We start from the raw sequence: 22220 nt of genomic DNA, 5'->3' as shown, positions 1-22220 counted from the left end.
TGCCAAGTTTTGCTCATAATTAACAAGTATTTTCATTTGGCTAAGCTGGTGGTTAATACTTAGTTGCTCCTCATGATTCTGAAGAGCTTCCCTGTAACCACTGCCTGGCTGGAGCTCTCCAGACAGGACTCATCGAGTTACTGGTTGAACAGGCAAATGTCCACCTGAAGAGTAGCTCAGTTATTCTACTTCAATAACCTGTGGTGCCAAAATGCAAATTCTTTGAAAGTTCCAATTCTTTTTGGGCTTTATGACATATTTTCCTAAATCAGTAATATAAAAAAGCTTTGAAGAGAGTTCATTTATACCACAGCTAAATTTCATTGAACAAGTCTGATCTCACCCATCGTTTGCAATCTGCATCATAATTTACACACCAGGTTGCAAAAGAATGGGAAAATCTGCCTTAAGCTGCAACCAAAACCACAAAGGCAAAGGGAATCCAGAATATTAATACTTTTCGTACGCAGCTTTCTGGTCAGGCTTTGCAGGCCAGCACACACAAAGTCAGGGAAAAGGAAAGAGAACAAAGATACATCTGAAATTATTTTCATGGATTTTAAACTAGGTCCTTTTGCAAGTTTATTCCAGTAAATCACTACGGCTAGGATTTCACTAGGTGAACTGGCCTTAATAAACAAAGTTTTCATCTCTCCCTAGCCAAAGGAGTAACCTTAGTTGAAACCTTTTCAATTTCCAAAGTTGCCTTCAGTGGTTAGTTTCCAAGAAACAGCTATTCCCAGTCTCTGTGTCTCCCTCTCATATGCCACTGAATATCCACCCTATGCTTTCAAAAGTGCCTGTGACTCTGGCTGTATTAGCTGGCAGATGTTTTTAGAGACTAGAAAGTGTTTAGTCCCTGTGGACTAAAAGTTACATGATGACTTCACCACATAAGCAAAAGCTAATAATGGGGAAGCATGAAAGCAGACAAGTGTTATATTCCAAAAACATGATGTTTCCTGTGCTTCTGGCAATACCACTTCTGCGCCTGAAAAACGGCAAATCACTTGAGCCTCGATGCTCAAAACGTACACACCACCGAAGCACTGCAAGATAATTTACTTGACCCTCCCTTAGCTGCCTTCCCACTAATACTTGTTTTCCGTTTGATGGAAGTTAGAGGGTGAAGGCAGAGGAAAGGCAGTGGTTGTTTACATTCAATATCTGTGCACCAACTATATGCCTCGGAAAGCCTTCTGGAAGAGGTTGTTACTACACCCAGGAGTTTACAGCCAAACAGCAGCAGAAACCTGAGCGGCTGCCTCAGGACCAGGCACCTCTGCTCCTGCAGAGCAGTGTTCTTTCAGGCCCAAGTGTAGAGTTTTACCCTCTCCATTTGGAAAACTTCAGAGACTGACACACGAGCAACTGGAAGCCATTAGTATAAATGGCATCGGTACAGGCAGCGCAGTAACTGTCACAATCTCGTATGGAGGTATCAGCAGTGGACATTATGCCCCCTCTCTACAGCTCTGTGAACTACCCTACTGACAGAGCAAGAGGAAGCAGATATGCAAGAGAAAGGCCTCCCTCAAGTGACTTTATGAGGAAGCAGATAAGCGAGTGAAGTGGACACACCCTGACGAGACAATGCGAAGACTCTTCTCTGGTTAGGAGGGGAGAGAGGAAGGATTTGCCCTGGATAGAAGCACAGGCTTTTAGTGTTATAAATTCTGTGCATGCATATAGAATTTTTCTTAGCCCAGCCAGGGAGGGGGCTATTTCCCAGCGCTGATTAAAGAAGCATGACTTGATTTTCAATTTCAAACGACTCGGGGGGCATTCCAATCGGCTGCAGACAGGAAATGAATACCATACACGCACTGAGCAAGGCAGATGCTTTTCGATCTGACACTTACGTGAAAAGAAAACATCTTCATTTCTGTCTCCTCTCCGCCCCATGAGCACCAGTTAGCTCTGAGCTATTTTTAGGATAGCCAGCTTTATTTTTCAAACTTGCTACAATCTCCGCATGCGCCTGAAGCCACCAAGATGCCACTGAGAGGAAACTGCATGGAGCAGGCCAAATGCATCTTTGTATTAGTCCAGCAGCCTGGCATGGTAGAAAAGTAGAAGAGGAATGACAAGCGCAGTTCACATCTGAGAGATCTGAACCTCCTATGATAAAGAACAGAGATGGGACACTAGTTGATGTGCCACATCTTCAGGAGTGAGAGCTGCTTCTCTACAGAGATATTCTAAAGTGTATATACTGTACACATGCTGCAGAGCAGGATGGAAGAGCAGTTCCTGGTAGGCTGTGGCACAGAACTCATTTCCAGCTACTGAGCTGTGCTGAAGAGATAAACATAAATCTTTTCTCCTTGCATGGCTCTTACAAGCAAACTGCAATAATTGTCATGGGAGTGTTATGGGGGTTTATAATCCGAATGCAGTGTAATTGTGGCTCCTTTTCTCAATGGCAGCAGCGCATCTGGGGAATTGGTATACAATACACTTAGACCATGTGTGCAGATACAAGATTTCAGCTGCACACTCCCCTTGCACTTTATTATGGGAAGACTTAAATAGGATAAAGGAAAAAAAAAAACAGAGAGGTGATATTAAACTGGCCCTTACTCTGATGTTATGCAAATAATTAATTCCCTCTAAGTTAGTGTTGAGACTGACATAGCTGTATTCCTAAGAACATGAAAAAACTATCCTCTTAGAAGAAGAAAGAGGGACAAGTAGGTGAGAAAGGCAGCTCTGATTTGCATTACTCAGAAAATCATAAATGGTAGATCAAAGAAGGTCAAGAATCAAATTCAGGATAAGGATTTCAGCAGCTTTTTCAGAGCTATTGATCCCTCAGGGGCAAACTTTAAACACTAGGTGATGCCTCCAACTAGCCAGAACTCCCACCTTATACCTGCTCAGCCTCACATAGTTTGCTTTCATCAACTGGCACACTGGGGAAAGCAAAGACAGCCAAGACACTGCTGTAACTGGGCCTGATGAAGAAGACATACAACAGAGCACAGAAATAGCACATGTGCCTTTTCTGTACCAGATGTTGCCTTTTCAATGGCCATCATGGTAGATGTTAAATAAAAGAAGGGGCAATACCACAGAATGCTTTATACTAGGGCAGGACGCAGTCATCCTAGGGAGGTTGTATATGCTCTGCACCAGTTTACTGATGAAGATACAAACACCTCCTATTTTGTTGTGGGATGAAGGCGAGATACGACATCTAAAGGAGCTACTGCAACTCAGCTGGCAAGCTGTGACTTGTTCATGAGTTTGGTCTCAGCACCTAGAAGGAACAGGATCCAACACTAAACCAAGTCTTGAACTGTCAAATGCACTGCATAGATTGGCATCTTCTCCCAGCTTCTCTTGCCTTTGGAATCTGACAGAGAAGCTTCCAGGTGTTTGGCCATGTCAGGACACTTCAGGATCATGCCTTAAGCAAAAGCCCCTGGAATTGGGTGCAGTAAAGCAATTTCACCTGGTAGTATCCTAAAGATATGCCTTCAGGCTTCTGATGCAGATCCACTTTCACTGGGCTGATGGCTACTGCCACTGTCACATGCCTGTGAGCACTCCACTCATCCTGCCTTCCACATCTGCTACATTACACACATGGCTACAACAGCGCATTACAGATTGCCCAGCTCTTTCCCTGCTCTCCTCACAACTCAATGTCTATCTACTCCAAATAGCACATAAAGCAACTTGGAATCTTACACATTTTCATGAAATGGATGACCTTTTTCCTTCTGCATGTGTTGATCAAGAGCCAGTGCTGCTACTATTTAAATACACATCAAAAGCTTCAGCGCTCTGTCAGGCTAAAGAGTTCACTCAAAACCTTTGGTGCTATTGTTCCACTCTGCCTAAAGACACAGACACAGTGTGGCTGCCCCAGGTTCCCTTTTGATATATATTTTCACAAATGTTAGACACAGACATATCAACCCCTCTATTCTTCCCTAATGAAAGCTTAGACTCTAAAGCACAAGATGAGGAATAGATACTCTATTGGCCAGCTGCAGCAAGCCTTTCATAAATAACACGACAATCAACCCCTGTAAAGGAAAATGATACTCCAGAAGCCCTGTCCTGACATACATCTGTTTTCTGCTTGTAAGAAGGAAGAAGACAGAAAAAGTTAAATGCTGAATGCCTAAATAAAAGTCTAAACTAAGAAGAGATGGTAGTAGAAATGACAGATGAATTGTAAACCACCTGCAAAAGTTAAGATTGCTGCATCATTGAGTCTATACTGCAAACCTCCAATAGACAGGGACTGCGCTCTATAAAATCATGATGAATGCAGGCTTGTTTTTATATTACTAAGGTCCTAATCCTCCTCCTCCTCTGCCTTTGCTCTATTGTTACAACATCAAAGACCAACTGCTGGCCGAGATACAGTCAATATGAAAAGGGCGACCAGCAAATTTACTGCTTGACTTCATTCCCTTTAAATGGAATAGGCACCATGGCCCTTTTTCAAAGTCCAATCACTGACATATATCTTTTTTATTGGACATCATGTACAATAAAGTGAAGCTGCAACTTGGAAAAAAAATAGAACACCTTAAAACAATCCCATGAGGTGAACATTCCTTTATAAAAATATCACTGTGGTTACGTGTTCTGAAAAACTCTGCCCGGTCTGCAGGGCAAAAGGCACGGGCTGGCTAGGTTATACGTTAGCTAAGATGCATATCCATGCCTAATACCTAGTCAGTTTCAGAAAAGACAAGCAAACAAAACCCAGCACCCCAAAACCAAACAACGAAACCCCAAAACCGAACTAACACAACCAAAAAGTGATATATTTAAGACAGAATGCCAGTATCATTCAAATAAACTGAAACGGCATCCGCATCACAAGAATCATTAACTGCTTTGTTACAGCCTGCTCTGTGCAGTGAACCTTTACAGACTTCTTCAGTCCAGAGAATCTTAAAATCAGTGGCACAAAATGCCAGTATGTACACTGCATCTTAAATGGCCTCAGCCTGATTACTGAGGTAATTACAAGAGACACTTTCAGACGAGAGTTGTATCTGTCGACACTAAAGACGGAGACAGTTTTGTTGTCGTTGCATTGCTAAAAGCACACTGAATAGTTTCTTGCTATGAAATGGTGTACAAGCAATTCATATTACATAATAGGTAAGCCCATGGGATTGTTAGAGAATCCATGGGTTTTAATTTTTAACAAATTGTATGTCAGTATCATGAAAAACAGTATCATTGTTTCATACTGTTTATCAATCCTTCTTTGGGTACCTTGTGCAAAAAGACATTAGTAAGTATCTGATTACTAAGGTTACATCTAAATCAAGCCCCTTCTGATTTTACAATCCTGCACTGATCTATGTAGGAGATAAAAAAAGATTTGATTTGTTACACCTATCTTTGGTAGCTGCTTCCACTCCAGTTACAGTTTCCTCATGGCAAAATCTTTTGAAGCATTAGCTTCAAAAAAACATCTTACTGCTAGGTCCTCTTCACTGCTCTTTCCATTATGCTGTGCTTTGCTGTCAGTCACCCCTTCCCATCACATCTTACAGCACAGATCTCTAGGTGCAAGGACCTCACATCCTGCAAGGCCTTCACCTCCTGTACATGCTCAGTCTTCCCAGGCCTGTACAAGAAAGCATTTCAGTGACAGTGTTCCATTGTTCAATACCCACCAACTCTGTGGGAATACAAAACCAGGCATCTGAAGGAAGCAGTCTGGAAGTTAAAACTTGGCCCATGGACAACACCAATTCAGTGACTGCTCCTCAGAAAGGGAAAGCACTTTTGTTCAGCTTTTTTTTGTTTGTTTGTTTGTAGGTTTTTTAATAGTAGACCTGTAAACAGTGGCAGAAAAAGATGGATCACATTATTGGGGTGCTTTTTATAGGCACTACACAATGGTGTTGTCACAAGTACTGATCTCAAGAGCTATGCAGGCAAAGAGGAAAATTTAATCTCCCTAAGGGAGAAAAGCTACTGTGGGACTTTTCAGTGTGTATGAAACTAACAATGGAAGGATGGAAATTAATTAATGCAATCTGAAGAAAGCCACACACCAAAGCCCAGCTTGCCTACATGGATGGAGGTCCAGTTTATGTGTGCTACGTGCATATCTGTTCTGCAGAAAAAACTGACCTCCCAAAGACTCCAACCCAAGAGGAACTTCAGCTGTGTCTGCAGGCAATACAAGTCACTGACTTGTGTTGTTTTGTGAAAGTCAGTGGAGCAAAATCAATTTAAACTCACTGAGAATGCAGGTCTAGCACAGAGGTGAAAAAGCCAAGGTACATTTGAACTTCTACCTTCCAATATGAATTGATGCCACTAAGAGAAGTGAAAGATTTCATCTCTAACCCTTCTCTCTCATCTTTATGAGAACCTCTGTAACACCCAAATAGCCAAGAGCTTAGAGGTCAACATCTCCAGGCCTGCTTTCATCCTGCTGGCTGCTAAAAGAGAGGAATAAAAACATACGACCCACTGCTATGAGTTCTCCAAGCACTGAAAAACAAGGGCAAAAGGAGAAAAAGGAACTGCTTACCAGTACCACCCACGCCAGCTCCTCTGACCAAGTATTACACTGCCACACAACTGGCCACTGTGGCAAGCCATTATTACAATAATGTTACACTTTACTGTTTTTCTTTCTTTTTCTGGTATTTCAAATCAAAAGTACATGGAAATACCAACACTGGAAACATTCTGCTCTTACTGATGTATCAATGAGCTCACTACTCTGCTTCTTGGAAATGTTATTCGTCTCTATGCCCTGGACTATGGATTCAGCTTGGCATTTTCTGGCTTCAAAATTTTTAACATGAGTATCCTGGAGGCACAACAGTACTAAAGTGCAACAGCAGCCACTTCTGCATCACTTAATGCTTTCTTTTGCAACTTAGTAAAGCGTATTTTTATTCACTAAGCAGTTGTGACAGTGCTTACAGCATCCATTCCAGCCTGGAGACCTTCAACGCTACACGCTGTAAACAAGTAGTACCACAACATCAGAATCTCAACCTCAAAGAGCTTGGGTTGAGACTGGGAGGAGCAGGGGGGTGGGAAGTGTCAGTGCCATAGCTCTGCTACCACCAAAAACCAATGCTTTTAAAAGTCATCTTTTATGAAGAGTGTTACTCAGACAATTCAAAGAGCTTTTAAGTCACACAGACAGACAGCAAGGTAAGAATCATAACAAAAATGCCATTCTACAAACAGAATGAATGAAACACAACTGGGTACTACCACAGTTGTTAGCAGAACAGGTTAGCAAAATACACAGAAGAGAATAAAGCAACCAGCTCCAACAGTAAAACCTGCCAAAGTTGATAAATCATGTCTGTTGCCATACTATCAGGATACACAACCCCCTCTGCTTCAGGTTTTTAGTTTATGTTTGTGTAAGGAAACATCTAAATTGCATGCCTATTTGAAGTATGAGTGCATTCCAAACTTTTGAAACAATTAAGAATATAAGCACAAGTAAGGCAGAATCATTTCCCACCCCTGTATTCTATTCACTTTTACACAGTGAAGGAGAAAGAGAATTTCTTCAGCACGTAGAGTTACAGATCTGTGCATCTAAAGAACTGAAGCGCCTCCCAAACTGATCTTCCCTCCTCACTGGAATACATGTTGGGGTTTCACAAGTCCTGCCTATTTCTGCCATATCATTTCAGAAAGCTTTTCAAACACAACTAGTATCTGCAGGTATTAGGTTGGCAGGCAAAGGCAGCACAGTCTGCATCCTTACCAACACCACTGTCTTCCACACTTCACTTTCTGTAAATGTTTCAGCTGCTGCAGCACAGCAGGAGTTTTCACTAATCAATATTTCTTTCGTTGTTCCTTCTTTTCTTTGAAGAGTTTTCCCATTATATTGGAACAATAGGGCATTGATTATTAATATCCACATGCAGTAGATATAACTAGAGACAAAAGAATGACTGCTGAATTCAAAACACGATTCCCAGTTTGCATGTAATGTCACCTGGATTGGTTAAACAGATGTCTCCCCAGCAAAACAATTCCACAGCCCAGCAAGGTGTTGAAAAACTTAGTATGCTGAAGCTTTAAGTACTAGGGCTCAGTTAGCAGGTCATAATATCTATGTTAAAAATCACAAGGGAGTATAAATTGACCAGCTCCAGACAGTAAAATGATGATAAAATTGCTAGGGTCACAAAGACCAACATCGGCGCTTCAGCCCTAGGCCTCCCGCTTCTGTGGACAATTAGTATTGGGAAAGGACAGAGCAGGGAAACGTGGCTGAATCTGAGTGCTAAAAACTGAAGCTGGAGGAGTGGTGGAGAGATTTTTGTGCCAATCAGATGACAGTGAAGGGTCAGTAACAGCTGTTACAGCTGTGATGGACCAGGTTTGTTTTTCCCACATAGAACAAACTTCTCTACACGATCAATGAAGGCTATAAAATAAAAGTTACTCCAGAACTAGTGCTGTCTGTCCATGTTAAATGAACCAACATGAAAAATACCAGTCCAACCCCTTCCAGGATCTCTGTGTACCTATACCTAGTTTCTCCACTCCAAAGGTGATAATTACAGCTTGACTTTCTCAGGAACTGGACTCAAACCTGCCACTCCTTTCACTATCATGAGCCAGCTGTCCAACCACCACAGGGCTCAGAATCCCATGTTAGCAGGCTTCCTTTTAACCACTCTCCCCACACAGAGCCCAAAACACAGGTAAGGATGGACTGAAAGAAGAGAAATGCAAAATCAGGAATGTCTCTGGGACCTCCACCCTGTAGTGGTCACTGTAGTTTGTGTCTGGCTCCAGGCCCATGCAAACGGACATAAAATGCACCATGATGGCTCAGAATTAATTTAGAGATCCATGGAGTCTGGCTTTTTTACATAGGAATATCCCAGTACTAGAAAGAGATGGAAAATGATCCTACATCTTGCTCTAAATAAAAATAAAAACCTCCAAAAGCCTCTTTTGTATAAAGCATTAGGTAAAAACTACTCCAAGCTACAGTTACAGAGACAAAACTGAAACACAGCCTGTGCTTTGATGCCTGGTATTTATTCATTATGACCCAAAGACAGCAGCACAGTAATTGTTTGCTGTTCAGATGAAGAGAAATTCAGCCATATATGCCTCATCCAAACTTCTTAGTCAAAGCTAATACAGGAAGTGACATTCCTACCTGCCGAGCATTGCTCCTTGCAGCCATAACTAAACACACTATTCCTGCGTCCCTGCTGTGAATTATTTCAGTAGTCTTAGATACTAAAAAGCTTGCCACATCCTACCCTGAAGATGTATCAGCCCTCTTCCACTAGAGGTGCCTTTGCTAGGAAATGAAGTGACAGGTATAAGGAGACTAATTCATATTTTGTGGAGTTTTCCCAGAGCCAAGTTTGGAAGCTACAAGAATCTCTCCTGGTAGCAAAGGACCTCGTAGCAAATGCTCCTTTGCTCAGAGCAGCAGCCTCACTCCTTCACCTTTGTTTCGCATTCCGTCCTTTGCTTCCACGCTTGCAGCAGCAGGGCATGTAAAGTTAATCACTCTTCCTTCCCCCTAGATCCTGGAACATGCCACAGCCCACTAGCAAAACCACTAAAGAGCACACGTAATTCTCTCCCTTGGGAGATGAGAGAATGAAGTGCACGTGGTCAAAGTTATTTGTAAAGCTTAGCACATAACTGCAAGAACATATGCTCATGGTAAGGGCGAGCTACAGCCAAGAACCTACACCGCAATGCCTGCTGAGAACGGGCAGGTTTTACTGTCACTATCAAAAAGCACAAACCAGCATTCTCTGTGATGAATAACAACCTCATCAGAAGAGATTTTGTTTTTCAGGGAGCCAGCCTGCTTCATTAAGAAGCCACCTGCTCTGAAAGTTATTTGTGTGATGTATAAACTGCTCTTAAGGCCAAGAAGGATTCAGTGCTCGTATTAAATACATGGTACACATCCACTTAATTGGCATCTTATATACGCTAAGGACAGTCTGGAAAGCATGAAGGAAAATATTAACAGCTTCTCACAGATTATCTAGACTATCAGTTCCTGTTAGAACTACCAAAATGCAAAGACCCAGAGCTCAGATAAGCCCAAAAAAAAAAAAAAAAAAAAAAAAACCAAACCAGTCTAAAACTCTCCCAAAGCAACCAGCCCTAGTTAAAATGAGAATATATATATATATATATATATATATGACTGGAGATCATTTGGTAATTTGTCTGAAGCTGGTACAAGGGCAGCACAAATGCATCAACCTCAAACAGACTGAAGCACAGCCCAGCAAAGGTAACAGGCAGCACACCATTTATGAACTTCACATCATGTCATGCTGTGCATCTTAGGAGAAAATTAAGAGCTCAGTGCTGCAAAGGACTCCTCATGGCCTGGAAAATGATTCTTATGCAACCATTTAGAAGCAACAGAACACGTTTCTTCTGACAAGGCCCAGAGAATGTTGCTGAGGCACTGTGATAGCTTGTGAACTTACTGAGGAGGGTAAGGACAGGAGCGAACAGATTACAAGTGAAAAGGCTGATTACAGCATTGTGCTTCTTTTCAGATTATGTTCTCTTATATGGCTCCAGCTTTATGCACAACTACCGAGCTTCATGGTAAGGTGATACTGCTTCAAGTACCACAGTGGAGAATCTGACTTCATTTACCATGGTATATATTGTTGGTGTCTCTGTTACTACATTGCACAAAGCCATTTTTCTTGGTATGGTACCACTGCTTTTCTTGGTGTGCAAGGCTTGCTACACAAAAATTAGAAGTGATGGTAATAAACTTTTTGATGAATTATTTTCTGTCAGAGTGACAGCACAGATTTTAGAGCATCGTAAAGTATTACAATACATCTTACAAAACTCATGCTCAAGCCTTCTCTTCATTTTACAACTATATAAAAGGATAAAAAAAATACCCAAGCAGCATTTTTCCATCTCTTTATGTAGCTTCACTTGCTCCCATTCAGAAGCAAAAGTTTGTACTTATTTCATGAATACACTCCAGAATAGATTCTGCATGCTAATTAAACAGAGTTCTCATTATTAAAAACCAAAATCTTCTGCCTCTCCATTCTCCTTGGTTTTCTTTGGTACAGAGAGAAGAGGGAATGTGACTGAGAAACAAAAGGCTGATTCCTCCTCAAAGCTGCAAGATAGTTTGCAACCCCTATCTGGGTTTCCCATTTTGCATTAGTTCACCACAAGCCAATTCAAGTAGCAACATGAAGCTGAAGCAATGCAGAGGTCCAGTGCCTGTTTCTGCAGCAGTAAATGAAGGAAGCTGGCATTTATTTACATCTCACTCATCTCAAAGATGACCAGCAGAGTACAAGAGGATTTTCTCCTCACTGCTGCTCTACTACAGGTGGTCACAGCAGCACGACACCACAGTCCCAGACACAGGGGAACTCTTAGAGACACTCACAGTACAGAGAAATTCACCACAAGTGAAAACAAGAGGCACAAAGAAAGAGCTTGCTTAAATTAAGGACTATTTCCTGCATTTCCTTCATCTGTCCAGCAGTCTAACTGCAGAGGTTAACACAATAAAAAAAAAAAAAACAACCAAATTTTAAAAAAGCCTATGATTATTTGAAGGACCAAGGGATGGGAGAAAGAGAAGGTCATCCCCCTCCTCGGACTTCAGATGCACACAAGTCTCTATTGTAGACTATTTCAATCTCCAACAATATTTTAAGATTATCAAGAAGTCCTCTGTGCTAGTTTGAACCTAGCTGGGATATTCTGGTGAGAGGAATTAGATTATAGGCTGTGAAAAGGAAATAATGGTGATGTCTACTTCACTCATAGGCTTGCTGAGATGTATAAAAACAAGAACACAAACACGGAGTTGCTCTTGGGCTCTGGGCTGCATGCACTTCTCTCTCTAACTTGCTGCCTAACTAATCCGTCTGCTTCCTAACTCCCCTGGCTGATCCTCCAAACTCACCTTGAATGTAAGGCAAAGTCTGGGATAGGGAGAAGGGTGAGAAGAAGGTGGAAGGGTGGTTGAGAGCTCCACCTGGGGACTCTGGGAGGAGTGTTGTGTTTCTGCATTACTTTTTAACTTGTATATTTCTGTATATACTGTAAATATCTGCTTGTATATTGTGCTAAGTTGTAAATATAAAGCTCCATTCTAATTTTCAGATTAGCTGAGTCTAGTCTGGGTGGTTTTCTTCAGCGTGGGGAGGTGGGTAACTCCCAAACCATCACATCCTCCTGAAACTGTTTAATATGAAGAGGCTCTAGGATATGCTAAGTTTTTGGAGTTTGGGTGGTTTTTTGTTTTTTTTTACTAACACCTCACATGTTCTTTTGCACAGACCCAAATTATGGCCACTGCATCTGTCCAAACAGATCACCTAAGTCCTAAACCACCATACCCTACACTTGATAATATCCAGTTTGCTTTTATACAATTTTGCCATGTCGAAGTCAATCTGTGGACGGTTGCTGCAAAGATTACTCTTTCCTGAATTTGCCAAAATGTGGGCAACAGACTTTGGCAACTGAAATCTCACCAAACCAGTGACCTAATCACTTCTAACAATCTTTTCTCTCTATAGACCTATCAAGAGTTTGGTTTATTGTCTTTTTTTTTTCAGTCTGTGGCAACCTGAGACACTTCTGTCTGCTTACACCAACAAATCCGGGTTTGTGCAGTTTTACTTTACGAATCCGCTATTTACCTGGGAACCCAATGCACCAGAATTTTCCATTTCTCTTCAGTATGTGACATGGTAACATCTCAAGAACCCTCAAAACCTGAAGATCCCAGTGCAAATTCCACCAAGAATTGTGATGCTCTGAATGGAAGCATCTGCCTGTCAGAGTTTTTAAAGCAGGTTTACAGTAGGTTCCAGCTAGCAACAGAATCCAAGGAAAAAAATTGATAAGACTTCCATCTGTTCAACTGATTATTCTAATCAAGTTACCTTTCTCTTATGATGTCTTATGCAGACACACTCTCAAATACAGAACTGCAGAATCAATTTAGTTGGGAAGTACATAAAAATTTCACTTCCACAAACGGCAAAGCAAGATGAAAACACAAAGTGCTAAAGCTATCATGATGCTGGAAGCCACAGAGTTTTATTAAGCTATCTGTAAAAAAAAACAAACCCAACAGATTTTTTCACAAGACAGCCAACGCTATGATTAATTACCTGAAGATTAGTTTCCTCATTTCACCCTAACTTTACAATAGTGCTCTAAAAAGAGCTCCTCAGGGAAATGGCATCACCCAGAGTTCCCAGTTGCCCAGATGTTTCCCTCATTATGTTATAAGGCTGTCAAGAAAAGGCAAATTCAGGGTTATTCTAATGATAGCAAACACCTCATTAAAAAACCTCTCCAAATTTACTTTTCCAAGGAAGATCATTTTAAAAGGCATTTCAAGTGTCCAGGAGGAAAAAAAGGCATCATTTTAAAAACATCAGTACCAGAAATCTTGAAGATATTAAAAAACATCCTGGAATGTTGAGCTGGTGATAAAACTGCAGCTCAAAGAGACACAGCATCCTGGGGCCTCACCCGAAGCAGGGGGCCAAGTGCACCCAAGCAGGACTCCCAAACAACTTCAACAGAAGGTTTTCTGAGTTAAAAGGTCCCAACCCCAGTTAGTAACTGGGATGTTGAGTCTGCAGATCTGCATTCCCTCCTGTAGCTAGTGGTTTCGTTTTGTGGACTGCCAGCTGGGGTACCCATGCAAACAGACAACATCATGGCCTGCAATCTCCTTTTTGTCCCTCATGCTTTATAGAAATGTGCTCTCCTGGAACTGATTCCTTCCGTGATGGCAAAGGGGTTTACATAAATTTACAGTGATAACGACTACACATTTTCTGTCAGTCCTTTGCATGATGTAGTGGTCGATGCTTCTTTAACACTTGGATACAGGGGGGAAAACATTGGTCAAGGTACATGCAACTGACCAGAGATTTACAAGCTTTGCCTGGGGATTTTGATGGGTGTGCAGCTCTTATCAGTGTCTCAAACTATTTTAAATGAATGGTAACATATGATGCTGATTTTTTAAAAAATATTTTAAGAATCACCTGTAAAAATAAGGAAACAGAACAAAAAAGTGCTTGACTTCTACCAGACATAATTCACCTTCTTGGTTTCATGGTATCAGAAGACTGGAGCAAACTGGCCGGGCAGGAGCCCTGTCCTTCATGGTCACCAGCACCTATCACCCTGAGTCTCTTGGCTATCTCAGAGTATCTACCTGTCTCTCGACATTTTCCAAGGAAAGCCAGCCATTTTGTTCCCCTATTTCCCAACACCACAGCCCCATTTCATGCCCTCTTGCCCCGGGAGGCGTCGCGCCCTCACAGGAGAGGCCCTGCGTGGGACAGGCAGTGTCTGACAAGGGGCAGCCTGCCTCCGTCCCTTGCCTGGCCCCACACGAGCTCCCCAGGTGAGCTGGCTACCGTCCCTTGCCGGAACGCACTCGGAACGCACATGGAGGTCTCACGGCTGACCGCTCCGACGCGGCGTCAAAACATGCTCGGTCCTTCCCCACCTTTGTTTACCGAAAGAGCGTCGAACCGAGGGGGGGAAGAAGCCACTCCCCTGCGCAACGACGCCGCACAAGCCCTCGACGCGGTCAGTACCTGGTGGCAGCGTCTGCTGGTGCCGCGGAGTCGCCACCTGCTCTGGTCAGCCCGGGCCGCCCTCCCTGTCCGGTGCCTGGCCCCGCCGCAGCCTTCGGGGCAGGCAGGTGGCGGCCGCAGGGCAGCCGTCAGTCGCGCGGGAAGGAGGGAAGGAGGCGGGAGGGGAGGCGGAGCGGCACTCACCTGCCGCTGGCTGTGGTTGCCGGCCTGCGGCTCGCCGCCGCCGCCGCGCAGCACGGTGATGTGCAAGGTGAGCAGGAGGAGCCCCAGCAGCAGCAGCAGCTCGGCCGCCAGCCGCACCATCCTCTTGAGCCGGGCGGCTTTAGGGCCCCGCGGCGGCGGCCGTGGAGGAGGCGGAGGCGGAGGAGGAGCCGCGGCGGCCGCCGCCGCCGGGGCCGCCGCTGCCGCCGGAGCAGCTCCGGCCCCAGGGCCGGCCGCGGCAGGCGCAGGACGGGCTGTGGGGACCGCGCTGCTCTCGCTGTCGGCGGGGCAGCGGCGGCAGCAGCAGCAGCCGGGGACACCACACCACGGCGGAGCCACGTCGGGGCGGGACGCCGCGGCAGCGGCGGCAGCGAAAATCCCAGCGCTGCCCGGTTGCGGCGAGGGGCGGCAGGTAGCCGCGACGGGGCCGCGGATCGGCGGCGTCTCTGCGGGCAGCCCTGCAACCGAGTCACCGTGGGCCGTCGGAGAGAGAGGGAGGGAGCGAGCGGGCAGACTGAGGCCCCGCCGCCTCGGGGAGCCGCTGGCCGGCGCAGAGCAGCGCGGCACGGCTGCCGACGGGAAAACGCTGCGAGGACGAGGGGGAGCCGAGAGCGTGTGTGAAAGTGAAGGAGGAGGGAGGGAGAAGGCGGGGGAGTGGGGAGGCTGGGGACGACTCTCACATGGCGGGGAAGCCGGGAAGCTCCGAGGGGAGGAGAGAGCTTGGGGCTATCACCTCCCTCCTCGCGAAGAGTTGGGGGTGTTCTCCTGAACAGCTTTTCCCCCGCTCCGCCGTGTCCTCGGCCGCCCCGCGGCTCCCCCCTCCCCTCACGGCGTCCCGTCGAGGCGTTGCCCTGGGCTGCCCGCCCCGCCGAGTCTCGGCCAGTCCCGTCCCTTCGCGGCGGGGGTGTGAGAGAGCGGGGCAGCACCTCGACCCCCGCCGGCTCCTAGCCCTCGACGGGACAGCTGCGAAGTCCCCGTGGACGAAGAGAGGTAGATCGCTGCTTCCTCCACGTCCTTCTTCCTCCTCCTGTTTGGTCCCCTGCCTGGCGGTGGGGAAGGGGAGGGCCAAGGGCTGCAAAAAGCTTCAGCTGCCAGCACTCCCTCGGAGCTGGATACCTGGCTCCATCTCTCTTTCCTCCAGTGGCCCTAGAGCTGGCAGGGGCAGCTGCGCGCTCACTCCTGCCACCGTGTGTGCGTGTTTGCAGGCGCCTGGCTCGCCTCGGGGCTGCTGCTGCTGCTGCTACTTCCAGACCAACTTTCTCCCCCGTCTCTATGCCGGGAGAGGTGCGTGTCGGATGCTTTTATATTGTCCTGCCTCCCTGCCCTGCTGTCCTCCCCCATTCTTTCGCCCCCTCGCTCTTCTTTCTCCCACTCTGCAACTCCTGCTGCAGTCTAGCATCGCCCCCTCTCTGCCCAGCTCCTCTGCTCCTTGTGCCGACCTGCCCCTCTGCAACTCTGGTTTGGGCCCCCGCCCCCGCTTTCGCTGACGGGGGGGCTGCACCTTGCGTAATGACTTCCACCGCTGGTCGGCAGGGTCCGAGCTGTGCTACTGCCGTTTCCCCTTCAGCTGGGCCGTGTGTCCCCGGCAGGGCAGAAGGCACGGAAGGACTCCGGCCCCTGGGGTTTCACACTCCAAACTGTTGTTTCGCTTGCTCTTCGTTGCTGACTAATTGGATAAAGCTTTCTCTCTTGGTTGGGAGGCTCCCAAATTTTAAATTAATGTGAATTTAAAAGCATGTGACAAATGAGGGTTGGATTATCACTTGCTGTAAGTCAATCTTGGCATCCGATCTGAAATCTTGGAACATAAAGTCATCCAACACGAAACAGGAGTTTTGGCGTCATTACTCTTCCACAACTGGGAAAGTTATGTATGAAAATGAGGCCATCAGGGCCTGTGCAGGTGTGTGCTGGAAGGCTGAGTTGATATCAAAATATCAAAATGGGAAAATTGGATAAAAAGCCTTCCCTATCTGAAATATTTTAGTCTGAGACCAATGTCCTCATCAGGGTTCTTGTGCTTTCAGTGTGCAGTGCAATAGGAACCTCTGCCTATGGTGTGCTCAACCGGAGAAGCTGGCACATTTGGACTGCAATAAGAGCCAGAGCTCATGGGAGCTTTCTTTCAGGTTTTGGTGCATCTGAAGGCTGTAGTCACAAGTGAGTTAGAGTGATGTCTCATACCCTTCCAGTCAGATAGGTTTCCCTTTCACTGTAAATAATTAACCAGCAAGCAGAAATTTGGTTCGAGTAATTACACCGAAGTATCATGACAGATGCAACCAAAAGCTGCAAAATCAAATGCTTCAGATGTAAGGATTTTTCATCTGCAAAGATATTCCGTGTTAGTGCTGTGGTTGGAGGGATTGTTGCAGATGATGGTGCATGGCAAGGACTCCTGCAAGGGCTGCCCTGAGTGTGTTACAGAGAGGTATGAGCCCTCCATCTAAAATCACTTGCCAGGAAACACCTGATGTCACACCGGTGCTCTTGGTTATGCAGCAAATTGTACAGAGCTATTCAATATTACATAAAGCCATGACAGCCTGTGGGACTGTCACATGGTTTTAAAAATATGTGCTTTTGTTTTGTTTGTTTTTTTAACTCAAACATTTCATGGGCTAATCAATATAAAGAAGATAAAAACACTGACGTACTTCAGTTGTCATCACTCATCCTGGGCTCTCCTTGCTATGATCCTGGTTGTGCCCCTAGAGAGGCACACCACAGCAGTGACAGCATGGAACTGTGTAGTTCAGGAAGCAGATCTGGGGAGACAGACAGCAAAGAGGCAGGAGAACTGTCCTCAAAGTTTGCCAGAGTCTGACCCTACCAGTCATTGAATCTTGGCTGGCGAAGAAAAGTGGAAACTTGGCATGTGAGCTCTGTATTTCAGAGCTGAATGGTATAAATTGACAGCCAGAGCAAGACTGAAGACTCCTAATGTGAAACAGTCCAAGTGACAGCCTGGTGGAAAACACACACATGAATCTGCCACCGAGCTCTGGGTAATGTAAGTTCTCCCTCGCCTTATGAAAGAGACTGAACCAAAAGACATCTTTGATCCAGATGAGATGGGCCAGTACTGGTTTTCCCATGGGACATTGAATTTTATGCATTAAAGACAGTGAGGGACAGAGCAGTTCGACTGTCAGCAGCAAGCACATGGCAGCAAGAAACCAAAGCCTTTTCCCACCTGAAAATGTCAGTGTAAAAGCAGCACTTGAGCTCAGCGATCCTGCCTGCAGGGTTGTGCTGGGATGACCAGAGAGGAGACTGCACACATGCACAACGCAGAGGCCGATTTAAATTCACACTGTTAAGTGAGCAGATGACTTCATTGATGGATCCAGATGGCTGAATTGCAACCTGTAAAGGAGACAGACTTTGAAGCAAAGGAAAAAGCTCTTTTTTTCCCCCCTAGTTGGGTGATTACTTGCTCCAGCAGCTACTGGAAAACAAAGGTTCATCTGCCCTGAGGGAGATGCTGCTCCTGGGATGTAGTTATGAGCACCCAGCCAGGAGATAAATCATCAGGTGGGTCTGGTGATGATGCTGGGGTGAGAAGGTGTGTTCCTTTCAGAGCTCCTACTCTGTTCACAGCTCACATCTCACCCCTTCACCTCCAGCTTTTACTTTCCACTTCTCTTCCGTCTGGCAATAAAAGCAGGCAGCTCCCGTGTGCTTCCAGTCCCTTAGCAATGCCAGAGAAACATACTGAGCCCAAGCTCTTAGAAACAGGGTCAAATTCACAGATTTTACACAGCACTTGCGATGTGACAAGCACACTACGTGGTCAGGCAGTGTAGCTCAGCTGATGCATGAAGAGCCAGTAGTCTGTGATAGCTCATCATCTGATGTCTTGCCTCTCTCGAACCCCACAGATCCTCTTTGCACAGATCCACCATTCCTCTTTGCACAGCTTCAAAACATGGCTGCATCTGTCCACATTGCAACCTCCACCACATGGTGAGGACTCTCTGCTAGAGAAGTGTTTCAGGGATCTGCTAGATCTAGTCACGCTGCTGCCCGGTAGAAGGCACCAATGTTTTCCTTACACCAGCCTGTTAGCAAAAACACACACCAGTTGTCCACGGCCAACTTCAGTGCTTAAGGCCAAGAAACAGTGTCCAGGGCTGAATCTGCAATGTCCTCACTGGCATGTTCTGCTGGTGGTGTTTGCTGCCTCAGCCATTGCAGCTGACACCCTTCAAAGCCATCATGAGAACTGGTGGAACTGGGAAGGGAGGGAACCACTATGGTATAACACAAGTCACTTTACATGCTTTATCTCAGAAGCGAGGAGGATATAAAGGTAGGTGTATCATGTCTCGCTTGGGTACTTCACCCCAGTAGTCCCAGCAGTTAAAAGACAGTAGTGCTTACCTACCTGTCCACTTTACCCCTTTATTGTCAATCCCGGTTATTGCTCCAGGACTGTGGATGCATCCTGCCAGTGAGATTGATAGCTTTGCAGAGGATCATAGCTAGTAGAGCCCCATCTGCCCCTAGCTGGCTCCTGCCTGCACCCACTCCCAGGATGCCATTGTTTTATCTTTAACCCTGGGGGTTGCTTTAAAATTATCTGGGATGAAAACCTGGCTCCACTGAAGTTGTTGGCAAAGCTCCCATTGACTTCAGAGGAGCCAGGATTTCACTCTAAGACACTTTGTAGATTATTGTTGAATGGAAAGCATACGTCTGGCTTCTTGAGGATTATTATTGTTGGTGGTGACCTCTGCTCTGGTGAGTATTGAGCAAGCCTGGGTTAAGACAGATGGCTAAAGCTTTCCCTGCCTCTTCCACTGCTTCCTCACAGAGGCTTTGCTTTAAGGCTCATCATCTTGGATGCTGCTTATCAAGGAATACCTTTCCGTCGCCTGCCGGTGGAATTTAATGCCTGTTTGCCCACATTCCCCTTCCCCCAGCGCCAGCAGATCAGCAGATAGGAGACAGAATGGCTGATTAGCTTCTAGCTCCAACCTCTTAGCTATAAGCTGCAAATGCACACACACACACACACACAAAACGAAAAAGAGAATAACCTTCTCCTGCAGACAATCTAAGTCTTTCTGTGATGCATGGCTCCTTTACCTCAATAAATTACAGCCTGAATAGTAGCATTTAAAAAATAACTGATTACATAGGGTTCTTCATTTTCCTGCTTCTCAGAGACCAGGGCTTTCCTTCCTAAGCACATATTTTGTCACCAGCTGGGCTTAACAGCTGGGTCAAGATTTCTGAGTTCTGCAACACCTTGTGTGACTGACTGGAAATTCAATGACCACTTCATGAAAACTCAAAGCTGAAGTGGAAATGTATAATGAGGAGTGAGAATTATGGATTCTGAAAACACAGAAAACAGCCCAGCTCATTGTCTAGCCTGTTCCCTTTGTTTTGTTTTAATACTGAATTCTGTTTATTTTACATTCCTTCACATTTTCACTTTTCAATATGCTGCACATTTTTGTACTGACGGTGTGCAACTGCACTGTAGTAGTTACCAAGATGTGGCAATATGGGACTGTGCCAATCAGCACACTGGGCAACACTATTCATAAGTGCCCAAGGACTCTAAATTCTGCTGACTTCCATCAGAGCTTGCCACAAGGCAAAATTTTTTTTGCCTCTTTACAGTGAAACCAGCAAACCTCTTTCCTCTGAATGTCATTGCTAAAGTGCCTGGATTGGTTTAGTTGAGATGGATGAGTGCTACAAATAAAGAAAAGGCTCAGGCACCTGATTGAGTTACCTTGGTTCAGCAAGTTGCAACACATCAGCTGAGACAAGCACTTTCCTGGTGGTTTTTCTGGCTGTGGTGCCAGCCATGTGGCAGAGCTGGCCTCCTGGCTCAGAGCAGCGAGGCAGCCCTGCGTTTTGGCAGCAGTGAGCCATTAAATCAGCTCTTCCACTAAACTGGCTCAGCCAAATTTATCATTAAATCTAAATTATTGCAGATGACAGTGCATAATGTGGCTGCCCACCCTCTGTGTACATACACAGGGTGACTGCAGGTGCATGGCAGTGGGTACTGCATAGAAGGAACTTTACATAAACACTGGTGGGAGCTAAGAGCAGGGTGAGGAATTAGCTCTGGCCCAGCTGATGAACAAAAAAATTGCACCTCCAAAAAAACCGAATTGTGTGACTGGGACTTGATTTGGCTGATGGCTTCTGACAAGTCTTGTCCTATGGCAGTCTGACAGGTGAGCAGCCTTTCTCATAGTCAAAAAAACCCCAACCCCAAACCAAAACACAAACCAGAGCAATTCACACCTTCCACACCTAAGGCTCTAAACCCTTTACTTCCCCAGGAAGAGAACACATTACTGACTTGTGAATGCCTTTTTTTTTTTTTTAAGACTATTTTTGTGACTTTGGAATAAAAAAAAAAATAAATCATAGAGATGAAAGACAGCTCTGCAGCAGAGAAGTGAAAGGAGGACTTCACAGCAAAGGCTGTGGTGGCAGGTGAAATGAAGTGATGTCTGTCTCCTAAAATGAGTTCAGCTGTCTCCATTGCAGGAGGCTATCATTCCCACAGAAAATGTAAAGAAAGTAGCTCATTTCTTGATGGCTTCAGGTGATAAGTACCACTCAGCGTCACTGATTTAGCTCATCTGGAGCAGAGTCTGCAAGACAACTCAGGCTCCTGTTAGCATGTTGTTGCACTGTCACAGGTGAGGCTGTCCCTGGTGTAGTTATACCTCCTGGAGAGGGGCTTCAGGGCTTTTATTTTATTGTTCTTACTAAATCAATTTTTCTACTTTGCAGGTGATGCTCTGCATTTCCTAATATCTTTGTGCAGTACTTTGTCAAGTCAAAATGGTGCCATATCAATGAAACAGTCAGTTTTGAAACCTGCATATTCTAACACCTGTACTACTAGTGTTGAATTTACACTGACATTTCTCACTTCAGTTTTGAGATAATGTTTTAGGAGCTAAAGAGTATTAGTGACAAATATCTTCTTCTTTCTGTAGTGGAATCTGCAGCAAATGTTTCCAGAAAAATACTCTACACTGTGTACCAAAGCAAGTCACAGTCCCGTCCTTAAAGAGAGACTTAGTTCAAGGGAAGTGGCAGAAACACAGAGAGCAAGGACAATTGTTTTGTCTTACCACTCAGTTCTTTCTCTGAGGTCCGTTGGTACCCCAGACCTGAACCTGATGGCAAATGCTGTATTTGCTGCAGAGATGTCTGAACGATCTGCAGCAGTCTTTAAAAAAACACTTATTTTTCCTGAGATGCAGAAAAAACCCTCTTATGGGAAGAAAATCTCCCTTCTGTAGGGATTGTGACAGTGTGCGCAGTGAAGGCATATATTACACAGCCACTTGGCATGCGGGAATAAGCTTAGTTATGGCTGCAGGTAAAGAAATCATTTCAAGTAGTATGTGTCCTTTCTCTTAG

At 45.2% G+C, this 22220-nt stretch overlaps 1 protein-coding gene across 1 annotated transcript in view; it reads right to left on the bottom strand.

Annotated features, from left to right (window-relative positions):
• ISM1 (isthmin 1) overlaps positions 1-14961 on the bottom strand; it is a 38879-nt gene extending 23918 nt beyond the window's left edge. Inside the window, exon 1 of the mRNA XM_064146142.1 lies at positions 14790-14961. Within this exon, the coding sequence (XP_064002212.1) occupies positions 14790-14909 (120 nt within the window). The 5' untranslated portion in view covers positions 14910-14961. The remainder of the gene's footprint in view (positions 1-14789) is intronic.
• Between the last annotated feature and the right edge of the window lie 7259 nt (positions 14962-22220).

Source organism: Pogoniulus pusillus, chromosome 7 (assembly GCF_015220805.1).
Source record: "Pogoniulus pusillus isolate bPogPus1 chromosome 7, bPogPus1.pri, whole genome shotgun sequence".
NCBI classification, from domain to species: domain Eukaryota; kingdom Metazoa; phylum Chordata; class Aves; order Piciformes; family Lybiidae; genus Pogoniulus; species Pogoniulus pusillus.
The sequence above is the reverse complement of the archived record's forward strand: the minus strand, read 5'-3'. Positions and strand labels throughout refer to the sequence as shown.